This window comes from Taudactylus pleione, unplaced genomic scaffold (genome assembly GCF_031769625.1).
Source record: "Taudactylus pleione unplaced genomic scaffold, aTauple2 ptg000472l, whole genome shotgun sequence".
NCBI classification, from domain to species: domain Eukaryota; kingdom Metazoa; phylum Chordata; class Amphibia; order Anura; family Myobatrachidae; genus Taudactylus; species Taudactylus pleione.
Window position 1 is genome coordinate 928,422 of NW_028284874.1, and position 23,910 is coordinate 952,331.

Below are 23,910 nucleotides of genomic sequence, written 5' to 3' on the forward strand. Positions count from 1 at the left end.
TAATGCCGGTTGGCAGTCTAAATGCCGTCCGTCGGCATCCCGACTGTCTAATCCCGGCAAAGGTCTAATGACAGGCGTCGAAATACCTACTCCCGGCAACACGATCGAAGGTAAGCCAGGCGCGGACAGCTGTGCGTTAGGGGCTCCCGGGGGCACTTAGGGTTAGGTACCCCCCCGGGAGGGTTAGGGTCAGGCTAGGGGAAGGGGGGGTTAGGTTTAGGCATCCGGTGGTAAATCACACCGGTCACGTAACGCCATATGTCTAATCGCTTAAGCAAAGGAGAGTACTTCCGATAGAAGCTGTCCTTTGCAGTGTGGGGACTTCTGGGTTTGATCGACACTGTTTAAGATTTTGTGATGCAACTTCTTCCAACTCATCATTTTCTGTTCCACATTACAGAAAATGTTCCAAAACAATCTGAAACTTATATCTGACGTACAAACGAATTTCCCCGTTTAGTTTGAACCTCAGGAAACTGAAATTTTTGTACAAAATCTCAGACTCTCTAAGACATACACAGTTCTCTAAATAAATACAGTGCAAGAAGTGATACCATTCTTATAACTGGAAATGACTTAATAATCTGTAGACATTTCTTAAGACAAATCTATTCCACCTTGCAATAACAAGCATTCTGAGCTATTCTAGAAATAATGTAAATTAATCTGTAATAATAACAAAGCATGGTCACATCATATTATTATACTGTGCTGTTGGAGATCAGTGCTCCTTTCATAATATAACTTTCAGACTGTAGCATCCTACTTGTTCCCTCCTCACATCATTGCCACTGCCCCTGTCACATGCAGACCTGTCCTCACTGACACATCACTCATCTCCTGATATGCTCTGTGCTGCTGGGGGACCCTGCTCCTCCCACTATATAACTCTCAGTCTGTGGCTTCCTACTGCCTCCATTCCCCTCCTCACATCCTGTCACTGCTCCTGTCGCATGCAGCCCTGTCCTCACTGACACAGCACTCATCTCCTGATATACTCTGTGCAGCTGGGGGACCCTGCTCCTCCAACTATATAACCCTCGGTCTGTGACTTCCTGCTGCCTCCATTCCCCTCCTCACTTCATATCACTGTAGGGATGTACATCGGAAGCCCAGCATTGAATGGTTGCCGGGCTTCCTACATCAAATCATGCGATGTGATGGCAAGTAACCATCACATCGCAACAATTCGATGGTACTACTAATAATACTACCAGCCTAAAAGGGGGTGGAGCCTGTGGGAAAGGGGTTGGGGCCTGAATAGATGCTGTGCGCATACGCACGGGATCTCTTCTCCCGCTGCTCACCAGCTACTCTGCTATGAAGGGTTCAAAATTCTCTAACTAATGACAATTTTTGGCCTTTTTTCCTCTGATATTTAGAATTTATTGTACCATAAGATATAACGCTGGCGAGGGCCCAGGCCTCGCTAATGCCAGAGTGTGCCTCACAGCTGCTGTAAAGCCTCTTGTAGTATTCTTAGATAGCAGCCCCCCCCCTACCCCGTCGTGTTGCAGGTTGGAGGTAATACAGCTAGTCTACTGGCAGAGCCTATAGGGGTCGATATAGGGGCACGATATGGGGGCACTACTACAGGGGCATTATACAAGGGCACTACTACAGGGGCATAATATGGGGGCACTACTACAGGGGCATTATATGGGGGCACTACTACAGGGGCACTATATGGGGGCACTACTACAGGGGCATAACTATGGGAGCACTACTACAGAGGCATTATATGGGGCACTACTACATGGGCATTATATGAGGGCACTACTACAGGGGCATAATATGGGGCACTACTAGAGGGGCATAACTGTGGGGGTACTATTACAGGGGAATTATATGGGGGCACTGCTACAGAGGCATTATATGGGGGACTACTACAGGGGCATTATATGGGGGCACTACTACAGGGGCATTATATGGGGCACCACTACAGGGGCATAACTATGGGGGCACTACTACAGGGGCATTATATGGGGCACTACTACAGGGGCATAATATGGGGGCACTACTACAGGGGCATTATATGGGGGCACTACTACAGGGGCATAACTATGGGGGCACTACTACAGAGGCATTATATGGGGGCACTACTACATGGGCATTATATGGGGGCACTACTACAGAGGCATTATATGGGGGCACTACTACAGGGGCATTTTATGGGGGCACTACTACAGGGGCATTATATGGGGCACTACTACAGGGGCATAACTATGGGGGCACTACTACAGAGGCATTATATGGGGGCACTACTACAGGGGCATAACCATTGGAGCACTACTACAGGGCCATTATATGGGGGCACTACTACAGGGGCATAACTATGGGGGCACTACTGCAGGGGCATAATATGGGGGCACTACTACAGGGGCATAACTATGGGGGCACTACTACAGGGGCATAATATGGGGGCACTACTACAGGGGCATAACTATGGGGGCACTACTACAGGGGCATAATATGGGGGCACTACTACAGGGGCATAATATGGGGGTACTACTACAGGGGCATAACTATGGGGGCACTACTACATGGGCATAATATGGGGGCACTACTACAGGGGCATAACTATGGGGGCACTACTTCAGGGTCATTATATGGGCACTACTACAGGGGCATTATATGGGGTACTACTACAGGGGCATTATATGGGGGCACTACTACAGGGGCATAGCTATGGGGGCACTACTACAGAGGCATTATATGGGGGCACTACTACAGGGGCACTATATGGGGGCACTACTACAGGGGCATAACTATGGGGGCACTATACAGGGGCATAATATGGGGGAACTACTACAGGGGCATAACTATGGGGGCACTACTGCAGGGGCATACTATGGGGGCACTACTACAGGGGCATAACTATGGGGGCTCTACTACAGGGGCATAACTATGGGGGCACTACTACAGGGGCATTATATGGGGGCACTACTACAGAGGCATTATATGGGGGCACTACTAAAGGGGCATTATATGGGGGCACTACTATAGGGGCATAACTATAGGAGCACTACTACAGGGGCATTATATGGGGGGCACTACTACAGGGGCGCTATATGGGGGCACTACTACATGGGCATTATATGGGGGCACTACTATAGGGGCGTAACTATGGGGGAACTACTACAGGGGCATAATATGGGGGCACTACTACAAGGGCATAACTATGGGGGCACTACTACAGGGTCATTATATGGGGCACTACTGCAGGGGCATTATATGGGGGTACTACTACAGGGGCATTATATGGGGGTACTACTACAGGGGCATATGTATGGGGGCACCACTACAGGGTCATTACATGGGCGTACTACTACAGGGCCAAAACTATGGGGGCACTACTACAGGGGCATAATATGGGGGCACTACTACAGGGGCATAACTATGGGGGCACTACTACAGGGTCATTATATGGGGCACTACTACAGGGGCATTATATGGGGGTACTACTACAGGGGCATTATATGGGGGCACTACTACAGGAGCATTATATGGGGGCACTACTACAGGGGCATTATATGGGGGCACTACTGCAGGGGCATTATATGGGGCACTATTACAGGAGCATAATATGGGGGCACTACTACAGGGGCATTATATGGAGGCACTACTACAGGGGCATAACTATGGGGGACTACTACAGGGTCATTATATGGGGCACTACTACAGGGGCATTATATGGGGGTACTACTACAGGGGCATTATATGGGGGCACTACTACAGGAGCATTATATGGGGGCACTACTACAGGGGCATTATATGGGGGCACTACTACAGGGGCATTGTATGGGGCACTATTACAGGAGCATTATATAGTGGTACTATTACAGGGGCATTATATGGGGCACTACTACAGGGGCATAATATGGGGGCACTACTACAGGGGCATAACTATGGGGGCACTACTACAGGGTCATTATATGGGGCACTACTACAGGGCATTATATGGGGGCACTACTACAGGAGTATTATATGGGGGCACTACTACAGGGGCATTATATGGGAATACTACAGGGGCATTATATGGGGCACTATTACAGGAGCATTATATAGGGGCACTACTACAGGGGCATTATATGGGGGCACTACTACAGGGGCATAACTATGGGGGCACTACTACAGGGGCATTATATGGGGGCACTACTACAGGGGCATAACTATGGAGGCACTACTATATGATTTCCTTCATTGCAAATCAATGGGGTAACAGCGGCGTATCTAAATATATTTTGGGGTGAAAGGTAAAAAAGTTCCCTGACCCCTGTGTTAGTTAGATGCAGTGGCCGTGGGTGAGGGGCGGTGCCGCCCGCAGTGCTCTGCGCTCTGTGCACTGTCAGCTCTCGCAGACCCTTAGTTACGGCCCTGATGTCTGCAGTGTGTGATGGAGGTCATGAATAGCTTAACCAGGCCTGGGTTATTAACACATGATGCAGGTATACGATGCAGGAATACAGGTGCAGTAGCGGAGAGGGTAAATGGAGCCAGATTATTCTGCATCATAGAAGAAATTGGGAATAACACAGGGTCATGCAGGTAGAGTTAGAGAGTAGGTAAAGTAGTCAGGACACAGGTCACCTAGCAGAGAGGTAGTCAAGGACAAGCCCATCCAGTACACAGGTAACAATGGTGGAAGTAACAACACAATACAACGGGTACAATTCACAAGGATCTGTTGATAGAAATCTGCTTTGGCTCCCAGCCAGGATCAGTACAAACTACACCCTCTGGTTTTTAAAATGTTGTGTGTGGAGGTCACGTTTTCACTCAATCTTGTTAGTTACCCAGGTAGGAAGAGACCCTTTGTATGAGGGGATAGTATCTGGGTAGCACACCTTGGGCCCCATTTACTACCGAAATATAACCCCTTTAGTGCTCGCTAAAGGGGTTATACCATCTTCCTGTATTTAGTAAACAGTGGTAATTTTAGATTACCGCTGTTTTTACAGCATCGCTCTCGCCATCTTTTAGATAGCGAGAGCGATGTGGGCCCCATTGCCGGCAATGGAGACCCGGCGGTGCCTTTCCGGCTTTAGAGAAGCCTTCCAGGCACTGCCGGGTCTCCCTGTCATGCACATGGGCAGACGGACCTTCGCGCATGCGCATGACCCTGGAGCCCCGTCGTTGGCAGCGTTAGGCTACCAGCAGCCCAGCAGAGGACCTCGTCGAGGACGACGACTACGCGGGACCTCGCCGGAGGGGTAAGTATTACTAAATACCTGTGGAATTTTCGTTTGTATCACAGTGATACTAAATGAAAATTTCCGCTGGTATTTGTGTTCGTTAGTAAATGGGGTCCCTTGTATCTCCCCTCCCATAGATACAGCAGCCTTACACTGACGGCCTGGGGGGGGAAGCCACACTCATGGTCCCCTTGTTATAGTGAAAAGCTGTATAACCTGTCTAATGCTGGAGCTGGATCATGATGCCTACCCTCCAACATGACCCGTTAGGTACTCCCTGTATCCAGGAACGGGCTGCGGGACATAATCGGCCCTGGCACTCTTTCTCTGTATGCCCTTGTGATCAGCAGAGCATGGCAACAACAGAGCGGTCAGCACTCTTACTGCCAGTGTTACCGATTCCAAGACGCCTTGGTGGAGTTCTGCTTTGTCACTTTATGAGGCTTGTCTCGTAAGCGTTCTCTGATACCAAAAATCTAAAAGGACTTTGTGAAGAAGTGGCGTGATGACTATTTGGCAGATAAGTCAACTTGCTGATAGCTGTCAAGGAATAAGACCGCAGCTTTGTCAAGCAACTGGACTTATGATTGTGGGTTCAGAACTGCTAAACACTGACCACTGCGGATTCTTTGTGTTGGCCTGGATCGTGGGTTGGTATGATCAATGTGTTAGCCATGATCAAAACCCTTTTTATTGAATCTGAGGAACATAGCCAGGATCAGTCACTTAATTCCCACAGAAGTTCTGCCTACACTCATACCTGCATTTTATCCTCATCCTTGGGCTACTGCAATGCCCTCTACCTGGGTCTCCCAGCAAAAGAATTGCACCTCTTTGCAGCTTGTGCAAAATGCAGCAATATGGCTGTTACCTAACCTGCTCCGTTCCTGCTGCCTAACACCCATTCTCCTCTCCCTTCATTGGCTGCCTGTAATAGGGAAAGTCTATTTGAAGATTGGCTTACTGAGTTTCAAAGCCCTACATAACCAGGGTTCCCGAGGTAGCTTCTGATTCCTTACACTCCAACTTGCTTACTTCAATCTTCAGATGAAGGACTATTAGCTGTACAGTTCCTAGAACATCCCTTACTTCATTTGGTGGTCAAGCTTTTAGTGATATGGCTCTGACTCCTCTAGAACTCGCTGCCTTCCACTGTTTGAGAGGTCTTCTCTCTAGAAACCTTGAAACACAGACTCAAGGACTCACCTGTTAACGTGTTTCATTAATGCTCCTTCAGGAAATGCGAAACGCGTGGCTCTCTTTTCTGTAGGGTGTTAATAATTAAGTTCAGTTTTTATCTTGTGTTTCTTTCAATCTGCTATGTAAAGCACTTTGAGTTCCAGGGGGCGAGTGTAATTTGGCTAGCCTAGAGAGGGCCTAATTTGTGCTGTACTCCCCAAAAAATGAGCAAAGGGAGAGTGTCACCCTGAGAGTGACTGTGTGCCAATCTCCCTAGAAATGGGGAGCAAAGGCTTAAAGGGTACGCTGACCTAACTAGACCTAGAGTGACCAGGCTTAGTCAAGATGGAGGCTGCTTCCTGCCTTATGGAGAATGTGGCAGGTATACTGTGGGTAGAAGAGCAACTGAGCAACCCACTAAGGGGTATATTTACTAAAGTGCAGATATTTAGAAGTGGAGATGTTGCCCATAGCAACCAATCAGATTCTAGCTATTATCTTCTAGAAGGTGCTAAATAAATGTTATGTAAAATCCGTCTAAATATCCGCACTTTAGTAAATATACCCCTAAAAGTCTACATTGCTGGAGAGTGCAAGAGCAAACCATGCAGGTAGCCCCATCACTGATAGACATCTGTAAACTGGGGAATGAGTGAAATCTTCATAGATATGATGTCCGTTCTAGAGATAAGAGCTGCCTTTGACGTATACAGTAAGGTGCGGAATGAGATATCAATGTACATTTACCTGTGCACAGAATGGAATGCAGATCTATAAAGCCAGTAAACACTTCTTGTTCCTTCCATATGTGCAAATGTCATTCTGGAGTCTGTTTGTACAGTCTGTGCTTTGACAGCTTGTGAAACAAGACGTAGCTTTAATATATTTCTGCTCTACCCACGGCCACAGTCATTAATATGTTAATATTAATAATAACTCCTTTGGAACAAAAAATAAAGACACACATGCAGTTTTCGAAGTACCTCAGGATTTAGAGTTAGTGTTATTGAAGTAATTTCCCAGGCTTATAGAATTCAAGCCCCAAGTCACTGACTCGTTAGCAGCAATATATGTTAGAACAGACTTCCTTTACCTCTTTCCAGATCACAATATCATTCTTTTAAGTTATGCAATAATTGTGTGTTCAGCGTAGAGCCATCCCAATGGGCTTTCAGGCCCCCACCCACTTAGAGAGGGTAATTTTAATGCAATATTTACAAATGAATCAGTTCTATCCCTTGCTAGAATATATGCTGATTTCCTCATTCCTTCCGACAGTGACACCACAGTGACCTCTGTGGTTGGAGAAACAGGTGACGCGGCAGAAAACACCCTTATGTGTTCTTCCTTTTTGTTACAGGACTTTTAGGGGGAGCTGTATCAAAGCTTGGAGAGAGGTTAAAGTTAGGAACTGATTGGTTGGTACTTTATCTCTCTCCACTTGATCTCTCTCCAAGGTTTGATAAATCTCCTCCTTGAATCTGTAAATGAGTATCTGGAAGAATTTGGCAGCAGTTAATAGACAGTTTTACAGTACATTTATGGAAGTTTACACCAGTTTCTAGTCTAGGCCCCACAGGCGGGGACTGAAAGTGCGGGCGATTGATGAGGTCTCTTTTTTTGCAATGGGACGGGCGTTTATGGGCGACAACTGGGGTTGGAACGGATCTGTCTCATGGTAGTGTCACGGGGGGCTACTTTGGTCGCCTGTTTCTGACAGATAAGGAATGACAGAGACAGTGGCAACAGAACAAGGTAAGTATTCTTCTATCGGGCACTCACAGATTTATATATATACAGTATATACATATATATATATATATATATATATATATATATATACTTTGTTACCTAACTCTTACTGGCCTGCTCTACTACATAAACCGGCGAGATATAAATTAAATTACTGTTAAAGTGAAAATGAGCCTAAATCAGAGGTGACCGTTGCTGCGCCCGCTCCTGCGTCTGTTGCCGGAGTCGCGGCTGCGATAATATGCAAAGGCTAGTATCAGCCTCCTGGTGTAGTAGCTAGCATCTACATGTGCGAGCACTAATGCGCCCGCTGTTAGCGTCACTGCGCGCTGTAACACCGCCGGTGATTCCTGACACACCACCCCCCATCAGCACACCATAGCGTCAGGCCCCCTCCTCGTCTCCACGCCCATCACTTTGTCGCCCCATATCTGAGACCGTCTCTCCTGCAATAGAAGCGTCGTGCGTAGGGTCTGTGTAACACAGGCGCCGTAGGGGTTTTCAGGACGTTCCACTCATGCGCAGTAGCAAATAATCGTTCAACCGCGTGAATGTCAGCAGTGCGTTCACATTGCGTGCACCACTGAATCAGACCCAATGTGAGTTAAATACTTTATACCGTGGGAACTTCTATCATGTCCTTTTGATATTTTTAGTCCAAATATATATGATATAAAATGTGATATACTGTATCTCACAAAAATGTCATTGTAACCTTTTATGTCTTGTTTAAGTACCTACATGTATTTTATTATAATGGTGTAGTCTTTTTATTGGTATGAGAATATATTTTAATGTGTATTCTATATTGATTTAGAATTATTTTATGTATTAGGAAATAATACACATCTCTAGCAAGGTGGATTTCAACACAGAGGCCCTCATTCAGACCCACTCACGAGCGGCTGTCCGCTCGCAAGTGGGTCGATGGTCCCCTCTGCGCATGATGGAGCTCGGACGACGGAGGGAGCTCTGTCGTGCGCATGCGCGAGACCCGACGAGCGAAGGACTTTCCTTAGCTAGGAGTGTCTCATCAAAGGGGGCGTGCTGTCGATGGTGAGTGACAGCACGCCCCCTTTGGTGGGCATGCCAGGGGCGTGCCTATCAGACGGAGGCGTTCCCAAGGGAACGCCTACCGTCTGAAGCCGGCCCCACTGACATCACTAGTGATGTCAGTGGGAGTGATTTTGGCTCTGATAGAGCCAAAATCACTCCTGGCCTTGCGGTTGAAAAACTCAGGCTTTTGCTCGCAGTTTCGATGGTCGCGATGGTCAAGACCATCGCGACCATCATCCTGCACGCTCGTATATGCTGTGGGTGGTGACCCACAGCTATACGAGCGTCCAGGAGGACGCTCCATATTAATGGAGGTGGGCCCTGATTCAGAGTGAGTGCTCTGGTCAGAGCGTCCGGCTCTGAATCAGGGCCAGTATTTGCTGTAGTGCCTTTGTACTGATGACCAGCATTGCCCCTACGGTCTCCAGGCTTCACTTCTTTACCACAAATGAATGGTCTTCTCAGGCACCAACTCCTCCCCCTCACACGAACGATCGCCACATAGCGCTGCTCTGTTCCAGACTTCATCATCCCACCTTCATTATCCGCATGCTTGTCAATTCTTTCTACCAACTTATCCGCCCATTGCATTCTTCTACAGCAGGGGTTCCCAACCACGGTCCTCGAGGCACACCAACAGTTCAGGTTTTAAGGATAGCCATACTTGAGCACGAGTGTCTTAATTAGTACTGCAGTTACTTTGATTTAACCATCTGTGTTCAAGCATGGATATCACTAAAACCTGGACTGTTAGTGTGCCTTGAGGACCGAGGTTGGGAAACACTGTTCTACAGGGTGTTTCATTCGTCATTGGCCCCAAAGTTTTTCTTTTAACTCTTATAGTAATTGACGTAATTTAGTGAAATGTGACACAGACCTACCTTGGTCTATGAGAAACATGAGGAAGTCATAGCAAGTGTTGAAAGTGTTTGTCACGTCTAGAGGGACAGTTTGCGCGTCCCAAAAGGGGCTTCGGGAAAAAGGGGCGGGGCATCAGGAAAGCATGGCGGAGCCTCACGGCAGCCTCCATTTGCTCACTGTGGGGGTGTGTCTAGCACTCTCCGAGATGCTGGGCAGCCCCCTGGCTCTCCCTACACTGGTGAACAGATGCCGTGATATCTCCTGCGTTAAGTGTGTTAATGAATACTAAAAAAACGTTAATTAAGGAAATATGTCCTTAAAACCATTAATTTAGTGTTGATGAATACCCCCCCCCCTCAGTGTGTGCGCTAGTGATGATGATAGTCACAAGGATAGAAGAGGGTAGGGAGTAACAACAAGCTGAAACCATCGGCTTTCATTCTACTGAGATGTGCTACAACAGCCTACATGGGTGCTCTGCAGACTTATATGCAGCGGATGGGGTGTGGGGGTTATGCCTGTACTGTGAGTGATGGGTGCTGACTGTGCTGTGCTGAGTGAGGGGTGCTGTGCTGTAATCTGTGCTGTACTGGGTGAAGGGTGCTGTGCTGGGAGAGGGGTGATAGGTGCTGTGCTGCGTGAGGGTTGCGGTACTGGGCGGGGCATGTTGGGTGCTGTGCTGTAATCTGTGCTGTGTAGGGTGCTGTGCTGGGAGAAGGGTGCTGGGTGAGTGATGCTGTGCTGGGTGAGGGGTGCGGTACTGGGCGGGGCATGTTGGGTGCTGTGCTGTAATCTGTGCTGTGTGAGGGGTGCTGTGCTGAGAGAGGGGTGTTGGGTGAGGGGTGGTGGGTGTTGTGATCTGTGCTGTGTGGGGGGTGCTGTGCTGGGAGAGGGGTGATGGGTGCTGTGCTGTAATCTGTGCTCTAGGGGGTGCTGTGCTGGGAGAGGGGTACTGTGCTGGGTGACGGGTGCTATGCAGTGAGGGAAGTAGAGTGCTGTGAGGGTAGAATGTGCCCTATAGAATGCCTTGTGAGGTGGGGTATAGGAACTTTCCCCTAAAACCTGTCCCTTGTTTCTTTGGTGCTGTGAGGGGAGAGGGGTGCTGTGAGGGGAGAGACTGGGATCATCTGCTGGGGGCACCAGCCAAAATCTTGCTTAGGGCACCAAATTGGTTAGGACAGGCTCTGCGTTCATGGAAGGATAAGAGAATACTGTTGTCTCTATACAATAGATAAAAATATATTGAATGTGCTCAAAGTTTTTGAAGCTTGACCTTGTAAAGCTCTCCGGCTCTTACGGTAACGCATGCGCCGTAACGCCGCCGGCACAGAACCCGGCAGTGTAAACTTTAGCGGCTGCCACTATTGGCTAAAGTGTAGCTTTTAGGACTCGCCAGGACAGTTGAGTATGGGAGCAGATGTCCCAGTTCGGGGTCATTCATAGTCCCAAAACGCATGTCCAAGTCACCACAAGGAACATTAGGTTTTATGTAATTTGGCTCGATTTTGATAACTAGACTCCATAGTTACAAATGTTACGGGAACCTGAGACTATCCCATGGCTAATTTAGGCAACCTGCTGGTTCGGGGCTAGGTTCCAGGAACCTCGGTGCCCATTGGGCCCTAGACAGGAGACTGGGTTACCTACTGTGGGATCTGTCTCTGAGCGGTGGGAATGTTATAATGGATGGAGGTGATTTTGTGCCAGTAATCGCAATGTTTTACATGACGTGGCTATTTTTCCTCCTAGAGTGAAGAATGGGTTTTGCCGAGAGAAAGTTCATGGATTACCTGAGAGAACACCTGCTCGACTTGGACATAATAGTTATTAATGAAATGCTAACCCACCTGACGGGATGCTTTACCAAAGCTACTGTGGTAATGGAAAGCTACATACAATAATCATGGTACACCAATAACAGGGGTATACATCATGGTGTAAAGGAAAGGATGCATTCTGTTCTCTGTGAATATAAAGTAATCAGGGGTGACTTTATAATGCACTTATGTACAGGAGAGACCTGGCCCATGTGACTAAAGCCTAGCAATAATTGTGCTGTCATTTTGAAAAAAATTTCATTCAGTGTAGGAACTGGCCAGCCGTGGAAGACTTTGGTGCAGATTAGGCAGCTTATCAAGTATTGCAATGTGTGGAGCTAGAATACGTTCGGGGGATGCCGGCTCTTAGAATACCGGCGCCAGAATCTCGACACCTGTCAGAATCCCGGTACCGGCACCCTGACCGTCGGCATCCTAGAGGTAAGTAGCGGGGTTAGGGGGAGCGTTAGGGTTTAGGGCTAGGCACTAGGTGGGGGGGGGGGGGGGTTAGGATTAGGCACTAAGGGGCGAAGGGTTAAGATAAAGCACTAAGGGGGACTTAGTTTTAGGGTTCAGGGAGGGGGGGGTTAGGTCTAGGTAATAGGGAGGGAGGGAGGTTAGGATTATGCACCAGGGGAAGGGTTGGGATACCTACTGACAGATGTCTGTTTCCTAATTCTGTCGAGATGCCGGCTTGGGGATTTTGACAGCTAGGATCCTGAGTGCCGACATCCCGTACCCATCCCGTGGAGCTAATATCCTCTGTTTATCAAGAACATTGCAAAATCGTTATATGGCAACAAAAATGTCCTTTATGTACTGCCAAAACCAGGAGTGCAGAGGGATCATGTTGGACACTTCTCTGGAATCTAAGCTGCCCGCAAACAACCACCGTAGTAACCTATAGTTATGTCAGTTACTCTCACCTTATGTTAGCTTGATCCAGATTGGCCACTCCCCCCTGACCTCTCTCAGTAACAAAGCATTTTCCCCCATGGTACTGCCTTGCTAATTGGATGTTTTTCGCCTTGCGCACTATTCTTTGTAAACTCTAGAAACAGTTGTGTATGTAAATCAGGAAAACAGCAGATTCTGAGATACTGAAACCACCAACAGTTGTTCCACGTCAAAGACACTTTGGGCTCGATTCAGACCCGCTCGCTAGATGCGTACGCTCGCAACCCAGCATATGCAAATCCGGCACACACCCAGCAAGGCAGGCAATCGCACGACAAGGCATAAGCACGCCCACTATGTCTGGCATGCGATCGCTTTGTGTATGCAGACGCCCACCAGCCTGTCTTAAGACGCCCACTTGCGCACGTCATCTCCAGGAAGTGTATGCAACCATCGAGTACTATCGGATGCATTTTGCAGCGCTTGAGGTTGACCATACCCTGCCGCGAGCACTGCAGTGTGAAATACAACCAGGTGACGTTAACGACGCTGCCTGTTAATTATGCACACCTCTGAAACGGCACCTCCACTCCCCCGCTTCTAGTAGCCTGCCCCTGTTACCACCCACAAATGGCTTCTCATGTCACTCATTCCGCTGGGCTGTCTATGCTTGGCGAGCGTACGCTTCCCGATCGCTCGGACTAGTTCACGCACTGCGATGCATACTCACGTGTACAAAGCAAACCATCGGCAGCTACGAGCGAACGCTTCCTAACGAGCAGAGCTGAATCAGGTCCTTAGATCATATTTCTTCAGGTCCTTCAAAAAACATAAAATGGGGATTTTACTGTAATAGGTTTTCAATTTGATGTAAATTACTTTTTCACACAGAAGGATTATTTGAGATATTAAATGATTGTTCCACCAAAAGGTAACAATTAGGTAAATAAGATGTCAGACTGGCTGATATTGCAGGGCTCTACTTACTGCATCGATGGGGCCATCGATGATACATAGGCGCATAGTATTTCAAAATATTACTTCTACGGCAAAAAGTGGAACTGAAGAGATTTCAATATCCAGATACTGCACCCAACCGATCTATACCCTGACTTACCCCACTTAGTACATTTTGTTCTTAGCTCCTTTAATACTTAAAATTACAGTTTGCCGAACAAACTCATTCTATTACATTCTGCCATTATTTAATGAAGTGTCTGTCGTAAACGTATGTAATTGACATGTTTTATAGGAGAGACTGAGAAGAAACGTGATTAATGAAGGAAATACCAACACGCTGTGGGATTTTTTCAATGACCTGAGTAAGAGAGATGACTGGGTAAATCACTTAATAAGTGCTCTGCGAAGCTGCAAGCTCCATAACCTCGCCAATGATTTTCAGGCGATTTATAACTCATATCAGCTTCCCACCTCGCATGGTAAGGAAAGACTATTATATAATACAGTTAACAAAATATATAATACACAAGCAGTGTTAATATACACTGTATAATATTTATTGTGTTGATAAAATGAGCTTGGTAGAGTGTCAGTGGTGCAATGTTAGGTGCTTGAATCAGGGTCCACACATACAGGGCCGAATTATAGGCGGGGTGGACAGGGTGGTCGACCAGCGGCCCTCACACATTGGCGGCCCCGACAGTAAGCAAACATTGGCCCAAACCGGGCCACTCTGGACCGTTCCTGCCCGGCTCCTAGCAGCATCATAGTCACCGAGGAACTTTTGATGTAAGTCTAAAGACGGAGAAAGCTTTTCTTCGCCTCTACAGTGTGTGGCCTGGCAATGACCGGCGATCGGAATCTCCCCCTCGCTGCGGTTCGCGGGTGTATGGGTAAGGGGGCGGGGCCTAATGCCGTCACATGTCCGTCCCTGTCAGAAACAAGAATGAAGCTGAAACAGCCAGGTAGTGTGTGTACTTGTGCTTTCTCTCCCTCTCTCTTTGTTTCCCTTCCCCCCCCTCTCTCTCTCGCTCTCTCCCTTCATCTTTCTCTCTCTCCTCTTTTTGTCTCCCTCCCTCTCTTTCCCTTCCCCCCCTCTCTCTTTCTCTCCATATTTCCCTCTCACTCCCTCTTTCCCTCTCTTCCCCTGCCTCCCTCTCTCTCTCTTTTCCTCTCTCCCTCTTTCTCCATCTATCTCTTCCACCATCTGTCGCTCTCTCTCTCTCTCCCTCTGGGCTCTATTTATTAACATTAATTTTACTAAAATTAAGTGAAAAAGGGTGTTTTCACATCCTTTTCACATTATTTTAGTTTCATCTAAATTTACTGAAGGGCAGTTGGAGTAGAATTTGTAAAATTCTACTCCAAGCCCTAATTATCACATATTTTTAGTAAGCAGATCACATTTCCCATAATTGTAATGGGAAATGCGATCTTCCTGAGATTTACTAAATATAAATTGTGAAAAAATACCGGGGAAAGCCCTGTGATAATAACGCCACCTGGAGGTGGCGTTATCAAGGGTTTCCCCCGGTTCCCCATCTCCTGCTCTGCTCTAACAGGCACAGCAGAACCGGGAGGCGGTCCCAGTGATCAGCTGTGTGGTCTAAACAGACCACAAGTTGATCACTGCAAGAAAAAAAAAAGTAAAAAAAAAAAAAACAGGGCCGGTGATCGGGGCTCCGGTGATGTCCTCCCTCTGGTCAGCTGGTCTCCCGGCTCCTGCCCTGTGACTCTGGTCAGCTGCTGCACTAAACAGCTGACCGGGTCACAGTGCAGGATGGGAGACCCGGAGGGAGGACATCACCAGAGCAGCGATGACCTTACAGAAGGTAAGTAAAAGAAAGGGGCAGTCGTGGGGGGTCGGTCGCCACATGCACAGTACCTTGCCACTGTATTTTTTCTGAAAAAATACAGTGATAAGGCTGCGGTGGGGATTTGCAGGGACAGAGCTTTATCGCAAGCTCTGTCCCTGCAAGGGATTTTTCGTAAATCCCTGTGACATTGTCTGAATTCTCTCTCCCTCTTTCACTCCCTTTCTCTTTCCCTCTGCCTCTCTCTCTCTACCTCTCTCTCTGCTTCTCTCTCACTCACCACTCAAATGGAGGGATGCATGACACATCGCATTCAGGATGCGATGCATCCCGATGGTCTTCGCATGCAATTGGCTGGAAATTTTATTGGTAGGGGCCCCCACAACTTAGTTGCCCCTGGGCCACCTCAAGCCTTAATCTGGCCTTGCACTTGTAGCTTTCCAGGTAAATAAATGAAAAGTGCTTTACTGTCAGCATAAAAGGAAAAATAACAAACGGCTAGCCACCCATTCAGGGCACCGAGTCACTTCTTCACTCCTTACTAACCTTGGGCAGCTAGTCTGCATCACATAAAGTCTCTGCCTGCTTCTCTGCAGGTCTATCACAGGCTCCAGCTTGGCTGCCACAGCTACTCAAAACACAGCTCAGTCTTGCTGTCCTTCCCTGTCTCCTACAGGTATAGGCTCACTGGAATTCCCAACCCCTTTTGGGCAGGATACACAGGCCATAGCCTGTCCTGACTGCAGAGTCTTCCACACTTAGGGGTATATTTGCTAAAGTGCGGGTTTTTACAAGTGGAGATGTTGCCATAGCAACCAATCAGATTCTGCTTATCATTTATCTAGCACCTTCTAGAAGATAATAGCTAAAATCTGATTGGATGCTAGAAGCAACAACTCCACTTCTAAAAACCCGCACTTTAGGAAATATACCCCTTAAGCTGCATACACACACAACGATTTTGTTACCAACGATTTTATGAACGATTTTCTGTCAGATTATCTGTCAGATTTTTTAAAACGATTTTTGCATATTCCCTTACTGAAAATTGTTCAATTGGTCAGTCTGACTGAACTACAAACTACAAGCTACAAACTACAAACATGAATGCGCATGAACGATAATCGTTCATCGTATTAACTCAGAAAGTGAACGATTTTATCAACGATTGAATGATAAACGATATTGTTATCAATAATCGTTCAAAAAATCGTTGTGTGTATGCACCTTTACTCAGCACTACAGCAGCCATTAGGTGTGCTCACACCTGGCTTTTATTCCCTGTGTGGGCGGATCTCTCCAGCCCCACACTGAAATAGCTGGTCATCAGCGCCATCTTAATGAATGCAACTGCCGCAGATCTCCTTGGTAACGTGTAATATTCCTATATAAGATATTGTAGAGAGCGCATTATTTTATGTATTGTTTTCTATTATAAAATACGTTTTAAACATCTTTTTTCAGCATTCTGGTCCTGATTCAGACTTTAATACAAACCTGCCGATTGGCTTCCAAGTCTAATGGCAGGGGAACTGTGCAGAACGGGTCCTGGGTCGTCGCTCACAGCGCCCCTTAAGCTGTTTGGGGGCGGGCAAGTGGTGGAGATGGGGGGATGTGTGTCCGCCGTTTTGTAGATGTGTGGAGGCCGGGGGTCTCTGGGCCTGATTCAGAGCCGCTCGTAAGCGGCCGCTCGTTTGTTCCGAGCGATGTTTGCCCAACTGCGCATGCGTACGGTTCGTTATACGCATGCGCGAACCAGTTAGTGCGGTCGAATTTCATGTGCTCGCAAAATAGCGTATGCCTGATAATTTGAGTGCCAGGAGGAGGCGTATGTGGGTGGTAACAGGGGAAGGTGCTTGAAAACGGGGAGTGGAGATCAGAACGCAGGCGTGCTTAAAGGTCAAAACGGGCGTTTTATGGGTGTGCATAATTAATACAGCAGCGTCATTGACCACGTCACTGGGTTATTTTATAGTCAGAACTGCTCGCAAAATTGTGGTAGCAAAAACCAACCCCAAGAATAGCGAGCAGTTCATACGCCGTCCGATGTACTCGATTAATCTAATAAATAGCGGATATGACGTATGATGCGAGCGGCCAGGGGGCGTATTTTTCAAAATTACAACCGCAAGTTTTGTTCGCTCGTTCAGACATAGAGGCGTCAACAGACTGCAAAGAGCGAATGGTTCATTTGAATAGCCACCCCTTTTTGTTGAACGAACGACCGCAAATAGCGTCCGGCTCTGAATCAGGCCCTGTGTCTTCTGACGCAGATTTCCTGGCCCTGGCTAAGCAGCTCCGGCAGAGTAATCAGATGGAGGATGGCTGCGACCATGGTCGCGATGGTGATCCGATGCTGCGTCTTCGGATGCAGACCTTGGTTCTGCGATGCCAGCAGGGGGCGTCTTTTTTTCTCCAGGCGCTTCCTGCGGCATTAGCATATAATCGCACGGCTGCTACGTCCTAAGATGCTGTAGCGATGCCAATAACAGGCCAATAACAGGCCCTCTATCTTTTATGACTTAGTTGTACATCCCCATTACAGTTTACCTGTTGTTGGCCCTCATACCTCCCCTAATAAATTGAAAGACATAATTGGCTCTGCCGCCTTACCCTCTGTGGCCACATTGAGGACCTCACTGAGCCTTTGCTGGAACTGAGCATGCTCAGTAGAGGCCAGAGCGGAGCACTTCCAGATGTCGCTGTCCCTCCACTCGCACAACCTCTGCAACTTGTACACTGGATGGGGGCATTCGCACCGTCACATTTATCAAGCCTGAACTCCGGTAGCCACAAATAGCGCTGATAAGGCATGACAGGTTTTGGGGCATGACAATAGACCTTTAAATCTCTAGTAAAGTTAGAGGTCTCAACCGGTGGCGACCAAATCTCCTGGGGCCTGAGATCCGATCGTGTGAACATAAGGATTTGCCTCAGACCCAAAGAGTATGGAGCAATTCTGAATCAATCTGAGGCTCAACACGGATATATAATTCTTGGACTTGGATTAACCCGAATCTGCGCCACACGTCTCTACTGTCCTGTCCTGTCAGGCCGTTATTTAATTGCTTTTCGGTTGACTTTTAGGTTAAATTTTCTATTGTCAAAGCTTTACCTTACGTATTAAAACATCATAAATGTCACACCTTATACAATTATAGCATTCAATGTCTGCGTAATATCTAGGATGAATAAGATTGGATCATTACTCTATTAAATTAAGTCATGATCCATAACTGACATACAAATATCACAATTTAAATGAAATTATAGATCAATACATTAATAAGTGGCGTCGAGCATGTGTGTAGACTTAATAGCAATTTAGGCAATTAAGTGTTCCTTTTGCCTAGGTAGTGTGGGCCTGATTCAGACCCGCTCGCGAGCACTGAGCGCTCGCAAGCGGGTCGATGCTGGCCCAGTGCGCATGGGCACGAGGGAGCCGGCTCCGTCGTGCGCATGCGCGAGCCTGGATAGCGATGGCCAAGCCGTCGCTCTGGGTCTCGCTACAAAGGGAGCGTGCTGATGGTGAGTGACAGCACGCCCCCTTTGGTGGGCGTACCGGGGGCGTGGCTGCCCAGACTGAGGCGTTCCCATGGGAACGCCTACCGTCTGGGGCCGGCCCCACTGACATCACAAGTGATGTCAGTGGGAGTGCTTTTGGCTCTGATAGAGCCGAAAGCACTCCAGGGCTTGCGGCAACGAGACCCTACCACAAGGGTCTTGTCGCAAGCCCGATGGTCACGATGGTCTTGACCATCGCGACCATCTTTTTGGCCACTCGCTATAGCTGTGGGTGGTCACCCACAGCGATGCGAGCGGCGAGGAGGCCGCTCAAAAAAAACAGAGGGACGGCCCTGATTCAGAGCGAGCGCTCTGTCAGAGCGTCCGGCTCTGAATCAGGGCCTGTAATCTAAAAGCACCATTTGGTAACAAACAATTCATTAAAAGTCCTGTTTTCAGGATTTCCTCATAAGTGCCTGGAAAAATGACCAGTCAATATAATGCCTCCAGGTATAAGCTCTAATGAGCAAACGTATCCAGGTAAAAATAGTAGTATCTAACCTCTACGGCTATTAAGGGGCGACCCCCTAAAGCAGACCAGGGTAGCTTGATAACAAGTCCGGCCTGACCTCTGCTGGTTAGAGATGACAAGCGGGAGAAGCTGTATTCGCGTACCGCAATTCAATCCAGTCTATTTTGCTTTTGATTTATAATTTCATTTAAATTGTGTTATTTGTATGTCAGTGATGGATCATGACTCGATTTAATAGAGTAATGATCCAATCTTATTCATCCTAGATATTACGCAGATATTGAATGCTATAATTGTATAAGGTGTGACATTTATGATGTTTTAATACATATGGATTAAATACTAATTGAAACTTGCACTCCAGCGCAGAATTTGTTTCTTTATTTGCTTTTTGTGAGGTTGGCGACACCTCTTAGTATTCTGCTGCAGGTGTGCATAGAGATTATCAGCAGGTGGTTGGTAGGCGCTGAGATCCTTCACTAATAAAGCTTTACCTTACAGCATTTAGAAGGGCAGTAGAGTAGACTGAACATTGGTCAAGTTACTTAACAATCACAAAGTATCTCTCTCTTTTCAGGGACCCATTCTTCTCCTCAATCTCTTCCTCCCTCCGCAACCCGTTCCATTCAATCACCACCACCCCCCTACCAGCCAGACGATGAACAGCGTAACCTCAGTCTCCCAGCTCAGTTATATCCGAAACCCCCAAACCCACAGCCGGGGACTTCTCCGAGGATCAGTCAGAGCCAGAGCGAGCCAGAGACAGCACAGAGCCATCCATCGCCAAACAAGGAGGAGTCACCAGCCGCACCTCAGCTGTACTTTCCTCCATCTCCAGGCAGAGTTCCCCTCAGTGACTCCCCAGCCGCTCCACTGAACTGGAAGACGTCAGAAGGCAAAGCCTCTAGGATACCAATACCTGAGACAAGCCCTGATCAGGCTGCTCCCCTTGAGGATGGTGATAAGCCTGTAAATGAGGTATGCTGTTTGCGCTCATTACAATATACATTGTCTGGGGCTGAGGACTAAGCTAATGCGCGTCGCGTTTCGTGCGAGATTTGGCCCTGCGCATGCTTGCCTACTTTTGAAAAAGCATTTCTGGCGCAGGGAGCAGTCTGTATACGGAGCGGTGAGATACTAAGCACAGTAACGTCTCTATGTATCACTCTGTGACTATTAGTGCCAGCAGTGTACAGGCAGACAGCGCTCGTACGGGGATAGCCCAGTGCCCAAAAAGTTATTCTAAATCTATCCCATCCTGACAGTGAGCCTATCCCCTGCTCTCTCCATCCATCCATCTCCTATCCCTTCCCCATGGACACCATTCCATCCCATCGTCAATCCTACACCCTACTCCCACCTTGCCCATCTCTTCAGCCTGTCCCCCTCGTCCGGCAATCTCCTCTCCTCCTTCAAGCAGTCTCCCCCTTTATTAAGAAAAACTCACTTGACCCCAACTCCCTCTCTACCTAGAGCCCTATCACTGTACTCCCTTACGTCTCCAAGCTCCTAGAGAGGACTGTCTATATCCGACTCGCCACATTCTTCTCCTCCCACTCTCTTCTGTCTGATTCGTGTCCTCTTCACTCCACAGAAACTGCCCTCACCAACGTCACCAATGCCCTTTTCACCCCCAAAGCCAATGCTCACTTCTCATCCTCTTACATCTAACTACTGTTAAAGTGGAGAGGGGTAAAGTAACAACCTATTAGCTAGTGACTCATGTTACAGGCTGTGTTTGAAAAATGACAGTTAGGAGCTGATTGGTTGGTACTTTATCTCTCTCCAAGGTTTGATACATCTCTTCCACAGACTGATTGTGATGATATCCCACCCGCATTTCCATAGTGGGTGATAATGACATGATCGATTCTGATCGGATTACTAAGAGGCATTGGTCTCATTTTAGGAACAATGGGCCTGATTCAGTATGGATCGCTTTTGCGATCGTAAATGCGTTTATGCACGTAGTCTCACTTTAGAAAATATGCTAATGATTGCTATCGCAATGTCGTCACATAAGGACGCCCACTTTACCTTACTCGCACATCCGTGATACTTAGCAAGTCCGCGAAACCATCGGTAACATCGAGTACAATCGGAGCCTCACGCACACTTGCACTAGCTCTGACCTTACTCAGAAATTGCTAACCTCATCGCACGCAGTGAAAGCCCAAGGTGCGTATGGCAAAGCAGTGGCTAATTTATGCACGCCCCTGTAACAGCGTTCAAACGCACTGACACGCCTGCGTTTCCCCGACCACCCCCCCAACGGTCACTTCCTGTCAATCACTCTGCGATGGGTCTGCGTAGACAATGTGATCGCAGTCCGATCGCAGTGATATCTACGCGCACTGCGATGCATGCGCAGAACACAACAATCGACTGCGTGCGGAATCGCAGTTGCGATCCTTGCTGAATCAGGCCCAATGTTTGCGATTTTTACATCCTTTAGAACCTGGAAAATTACTTACTGTGCTGTGTATGTATACTGTAATTAGAGCTTTGCTAAAGCTAGTCACCTCACTATACAATTATTGGGCCAATTTTGCCAATAATCGGGTGATCATCCTAATTTATTGTACAGTGTATATGAACGATCGTTTCAGCTTTTCACCGATAAAACGGTTAGAAAACATCCACAAAAGCATTCGTTCAATTATCCGATATGTCGGTCAAAACCAAAAATCTCGACCTCGGTTTCCCGATATCGAGCAGTGGACCTCATTCAGAGCCGCTCGCAAAAAGCGAGCGCTTGCTCTGAATGAGGGCGGACGCTTTTTTTTTTTAAGCCGGCCTCCGGGCCGCTCGCTAAGCTGTGGGTAACCACCCACAGCTTTTGCGAACGGCCAGGTGATGGTCGTGATGGTCACGACCATCGGGCTTGCGATGAGACCCTTGTGGTAGGGTCTTGTCTGCCACAAAGCCCCAGTGTGCTTCCTGCTCTAATAGAGCCGGAAGCTCACTACTGACATCACTGGTGATGTCAGTAGGGCCGCACTCAAACAACAGGCGTTCCTTCAGGAACGCCTCCATTTGACCAGCCACCCCCCCTCCCCTCCTACAAAACGGAGCAAGCTGTCGATCAACATCGACAGCCGCTCCGTTTGTAGTGAGCCCCAGAGCAAGTGAATTTCTCAATCTGTGCTGATTCATTTGATATTTATATATAAATATATACACTTGTATATCTGTGTGTGACTAAGTCTCTGAATCTGTATAAGAAGTGCTACTTTCATTCCAAGTTCCGTTGTGCTTCATATACAGACTCAGGAGCACACAGATATACAGGGGTCACATATCACATTACTCAGCACAGTCTCCCATATACAGACTCAGGAGCACACAGATATACAGGTGTCATATATCACATTACTCAGCACAGTCTCCCATATACAGACTCAGGAGCACACAGATATACAGGTGTCACATATCACATTACTCAGCGCAGTCTCCCATAAACAGACTCAGGAGCACACAGATGTACAGGTGTCACATATCACATTATTCAGCACAGTCTCCCATATACAGACTCAGGAGCACACAGATGTACAGGTGTCACATATCACATTATTCAGCATAGTCTCCCATATACAGACTCAGGAGCACACAGATATACAGGTGTCACATATCACATTATTCAGCATAGTCTCCCATATACAGACTCAGGAGCACACAGATATACAGGTGTCACAAATCACATTACTCAGCGCAGTCTACCATATACAGACTCAGGAGCACACAGATATACAGGTGTCACATTACTCAGCGCAGTCTACCATATACAGACTCAGGAGCACACAGATATACAGGTGTCACATATCACATTACTCAGCACAGTCTCCCATATACAGACTCAGGAGCACACAGATATACAGGTGTCACATATCACATTACTCAGCGCAGTCTCCCATATACAGACTCAGGAGCACACAGATATACAGGTGTCACATATCACATTACTCAGCGCAGTCTCCCATATGCAGACTCAGGAGCACGCAGATATACAGGTGTCACATATCACATTACTCAGCGCAGTCTCCCATATACAGAGTCAGGAGCACACAGATATACAGGTGTCACATATCACATTACTCAGCACAGTCTCCCATATACAGACTCAGGAGCACACAGTTATACAGGTGTCACATATCACATTACTCAGCACATCCTCCCATATACAGACTCAGGAGCACACAGATATACAGGTGTCACATCACATATCATATTACTCTGCATTCTCCCATATACAGACTCAGGAGCACACAGATATACAGGGGTCACATATCACATTACTCAGCACAGTCTCCCATATACAGACTCAGGAGCACACAGATATACAG

The 23,910-nt window shown here is 47.5% G+C and overlaps 1 protein-coding gene across 2 annotated transcripts in view; it reads left to right on the top strand.

Annotated features, from left to right (window-relative positions):
• MAVS (mitochondrial antiviral signaling protein) overlaps positions 1–23,910 on the top strand; it is an 88,953-nt gene that overhangs the window by 11,490 nt on the left and 53,553 nt on the right. Inside the window, exons 2-4 of one of the 2 annotated variants that reach the window (XM_088448935.1) lie at positions 11,793–11,920; positions 14,010–14,196; positions 20,145–20,545. In XM_088448935.1, coding sequence (XP_088305061.1) covers positions 11,801–11,920; positions 14,010–14,196; positions 20,145–20,545 — 708 coding nt within the window. In that variant the 5' untranslated portion in view covers positions 11,793–11,800. Of the gene's footprint in view, positions 1–11,792; positions 11,950–14,009; positions 14,197–20,144; positions 20,546–23,910 lie in introns of those variants that run through there. The other variant, XM_088448936.1, reaches the window with a different exon arrangement.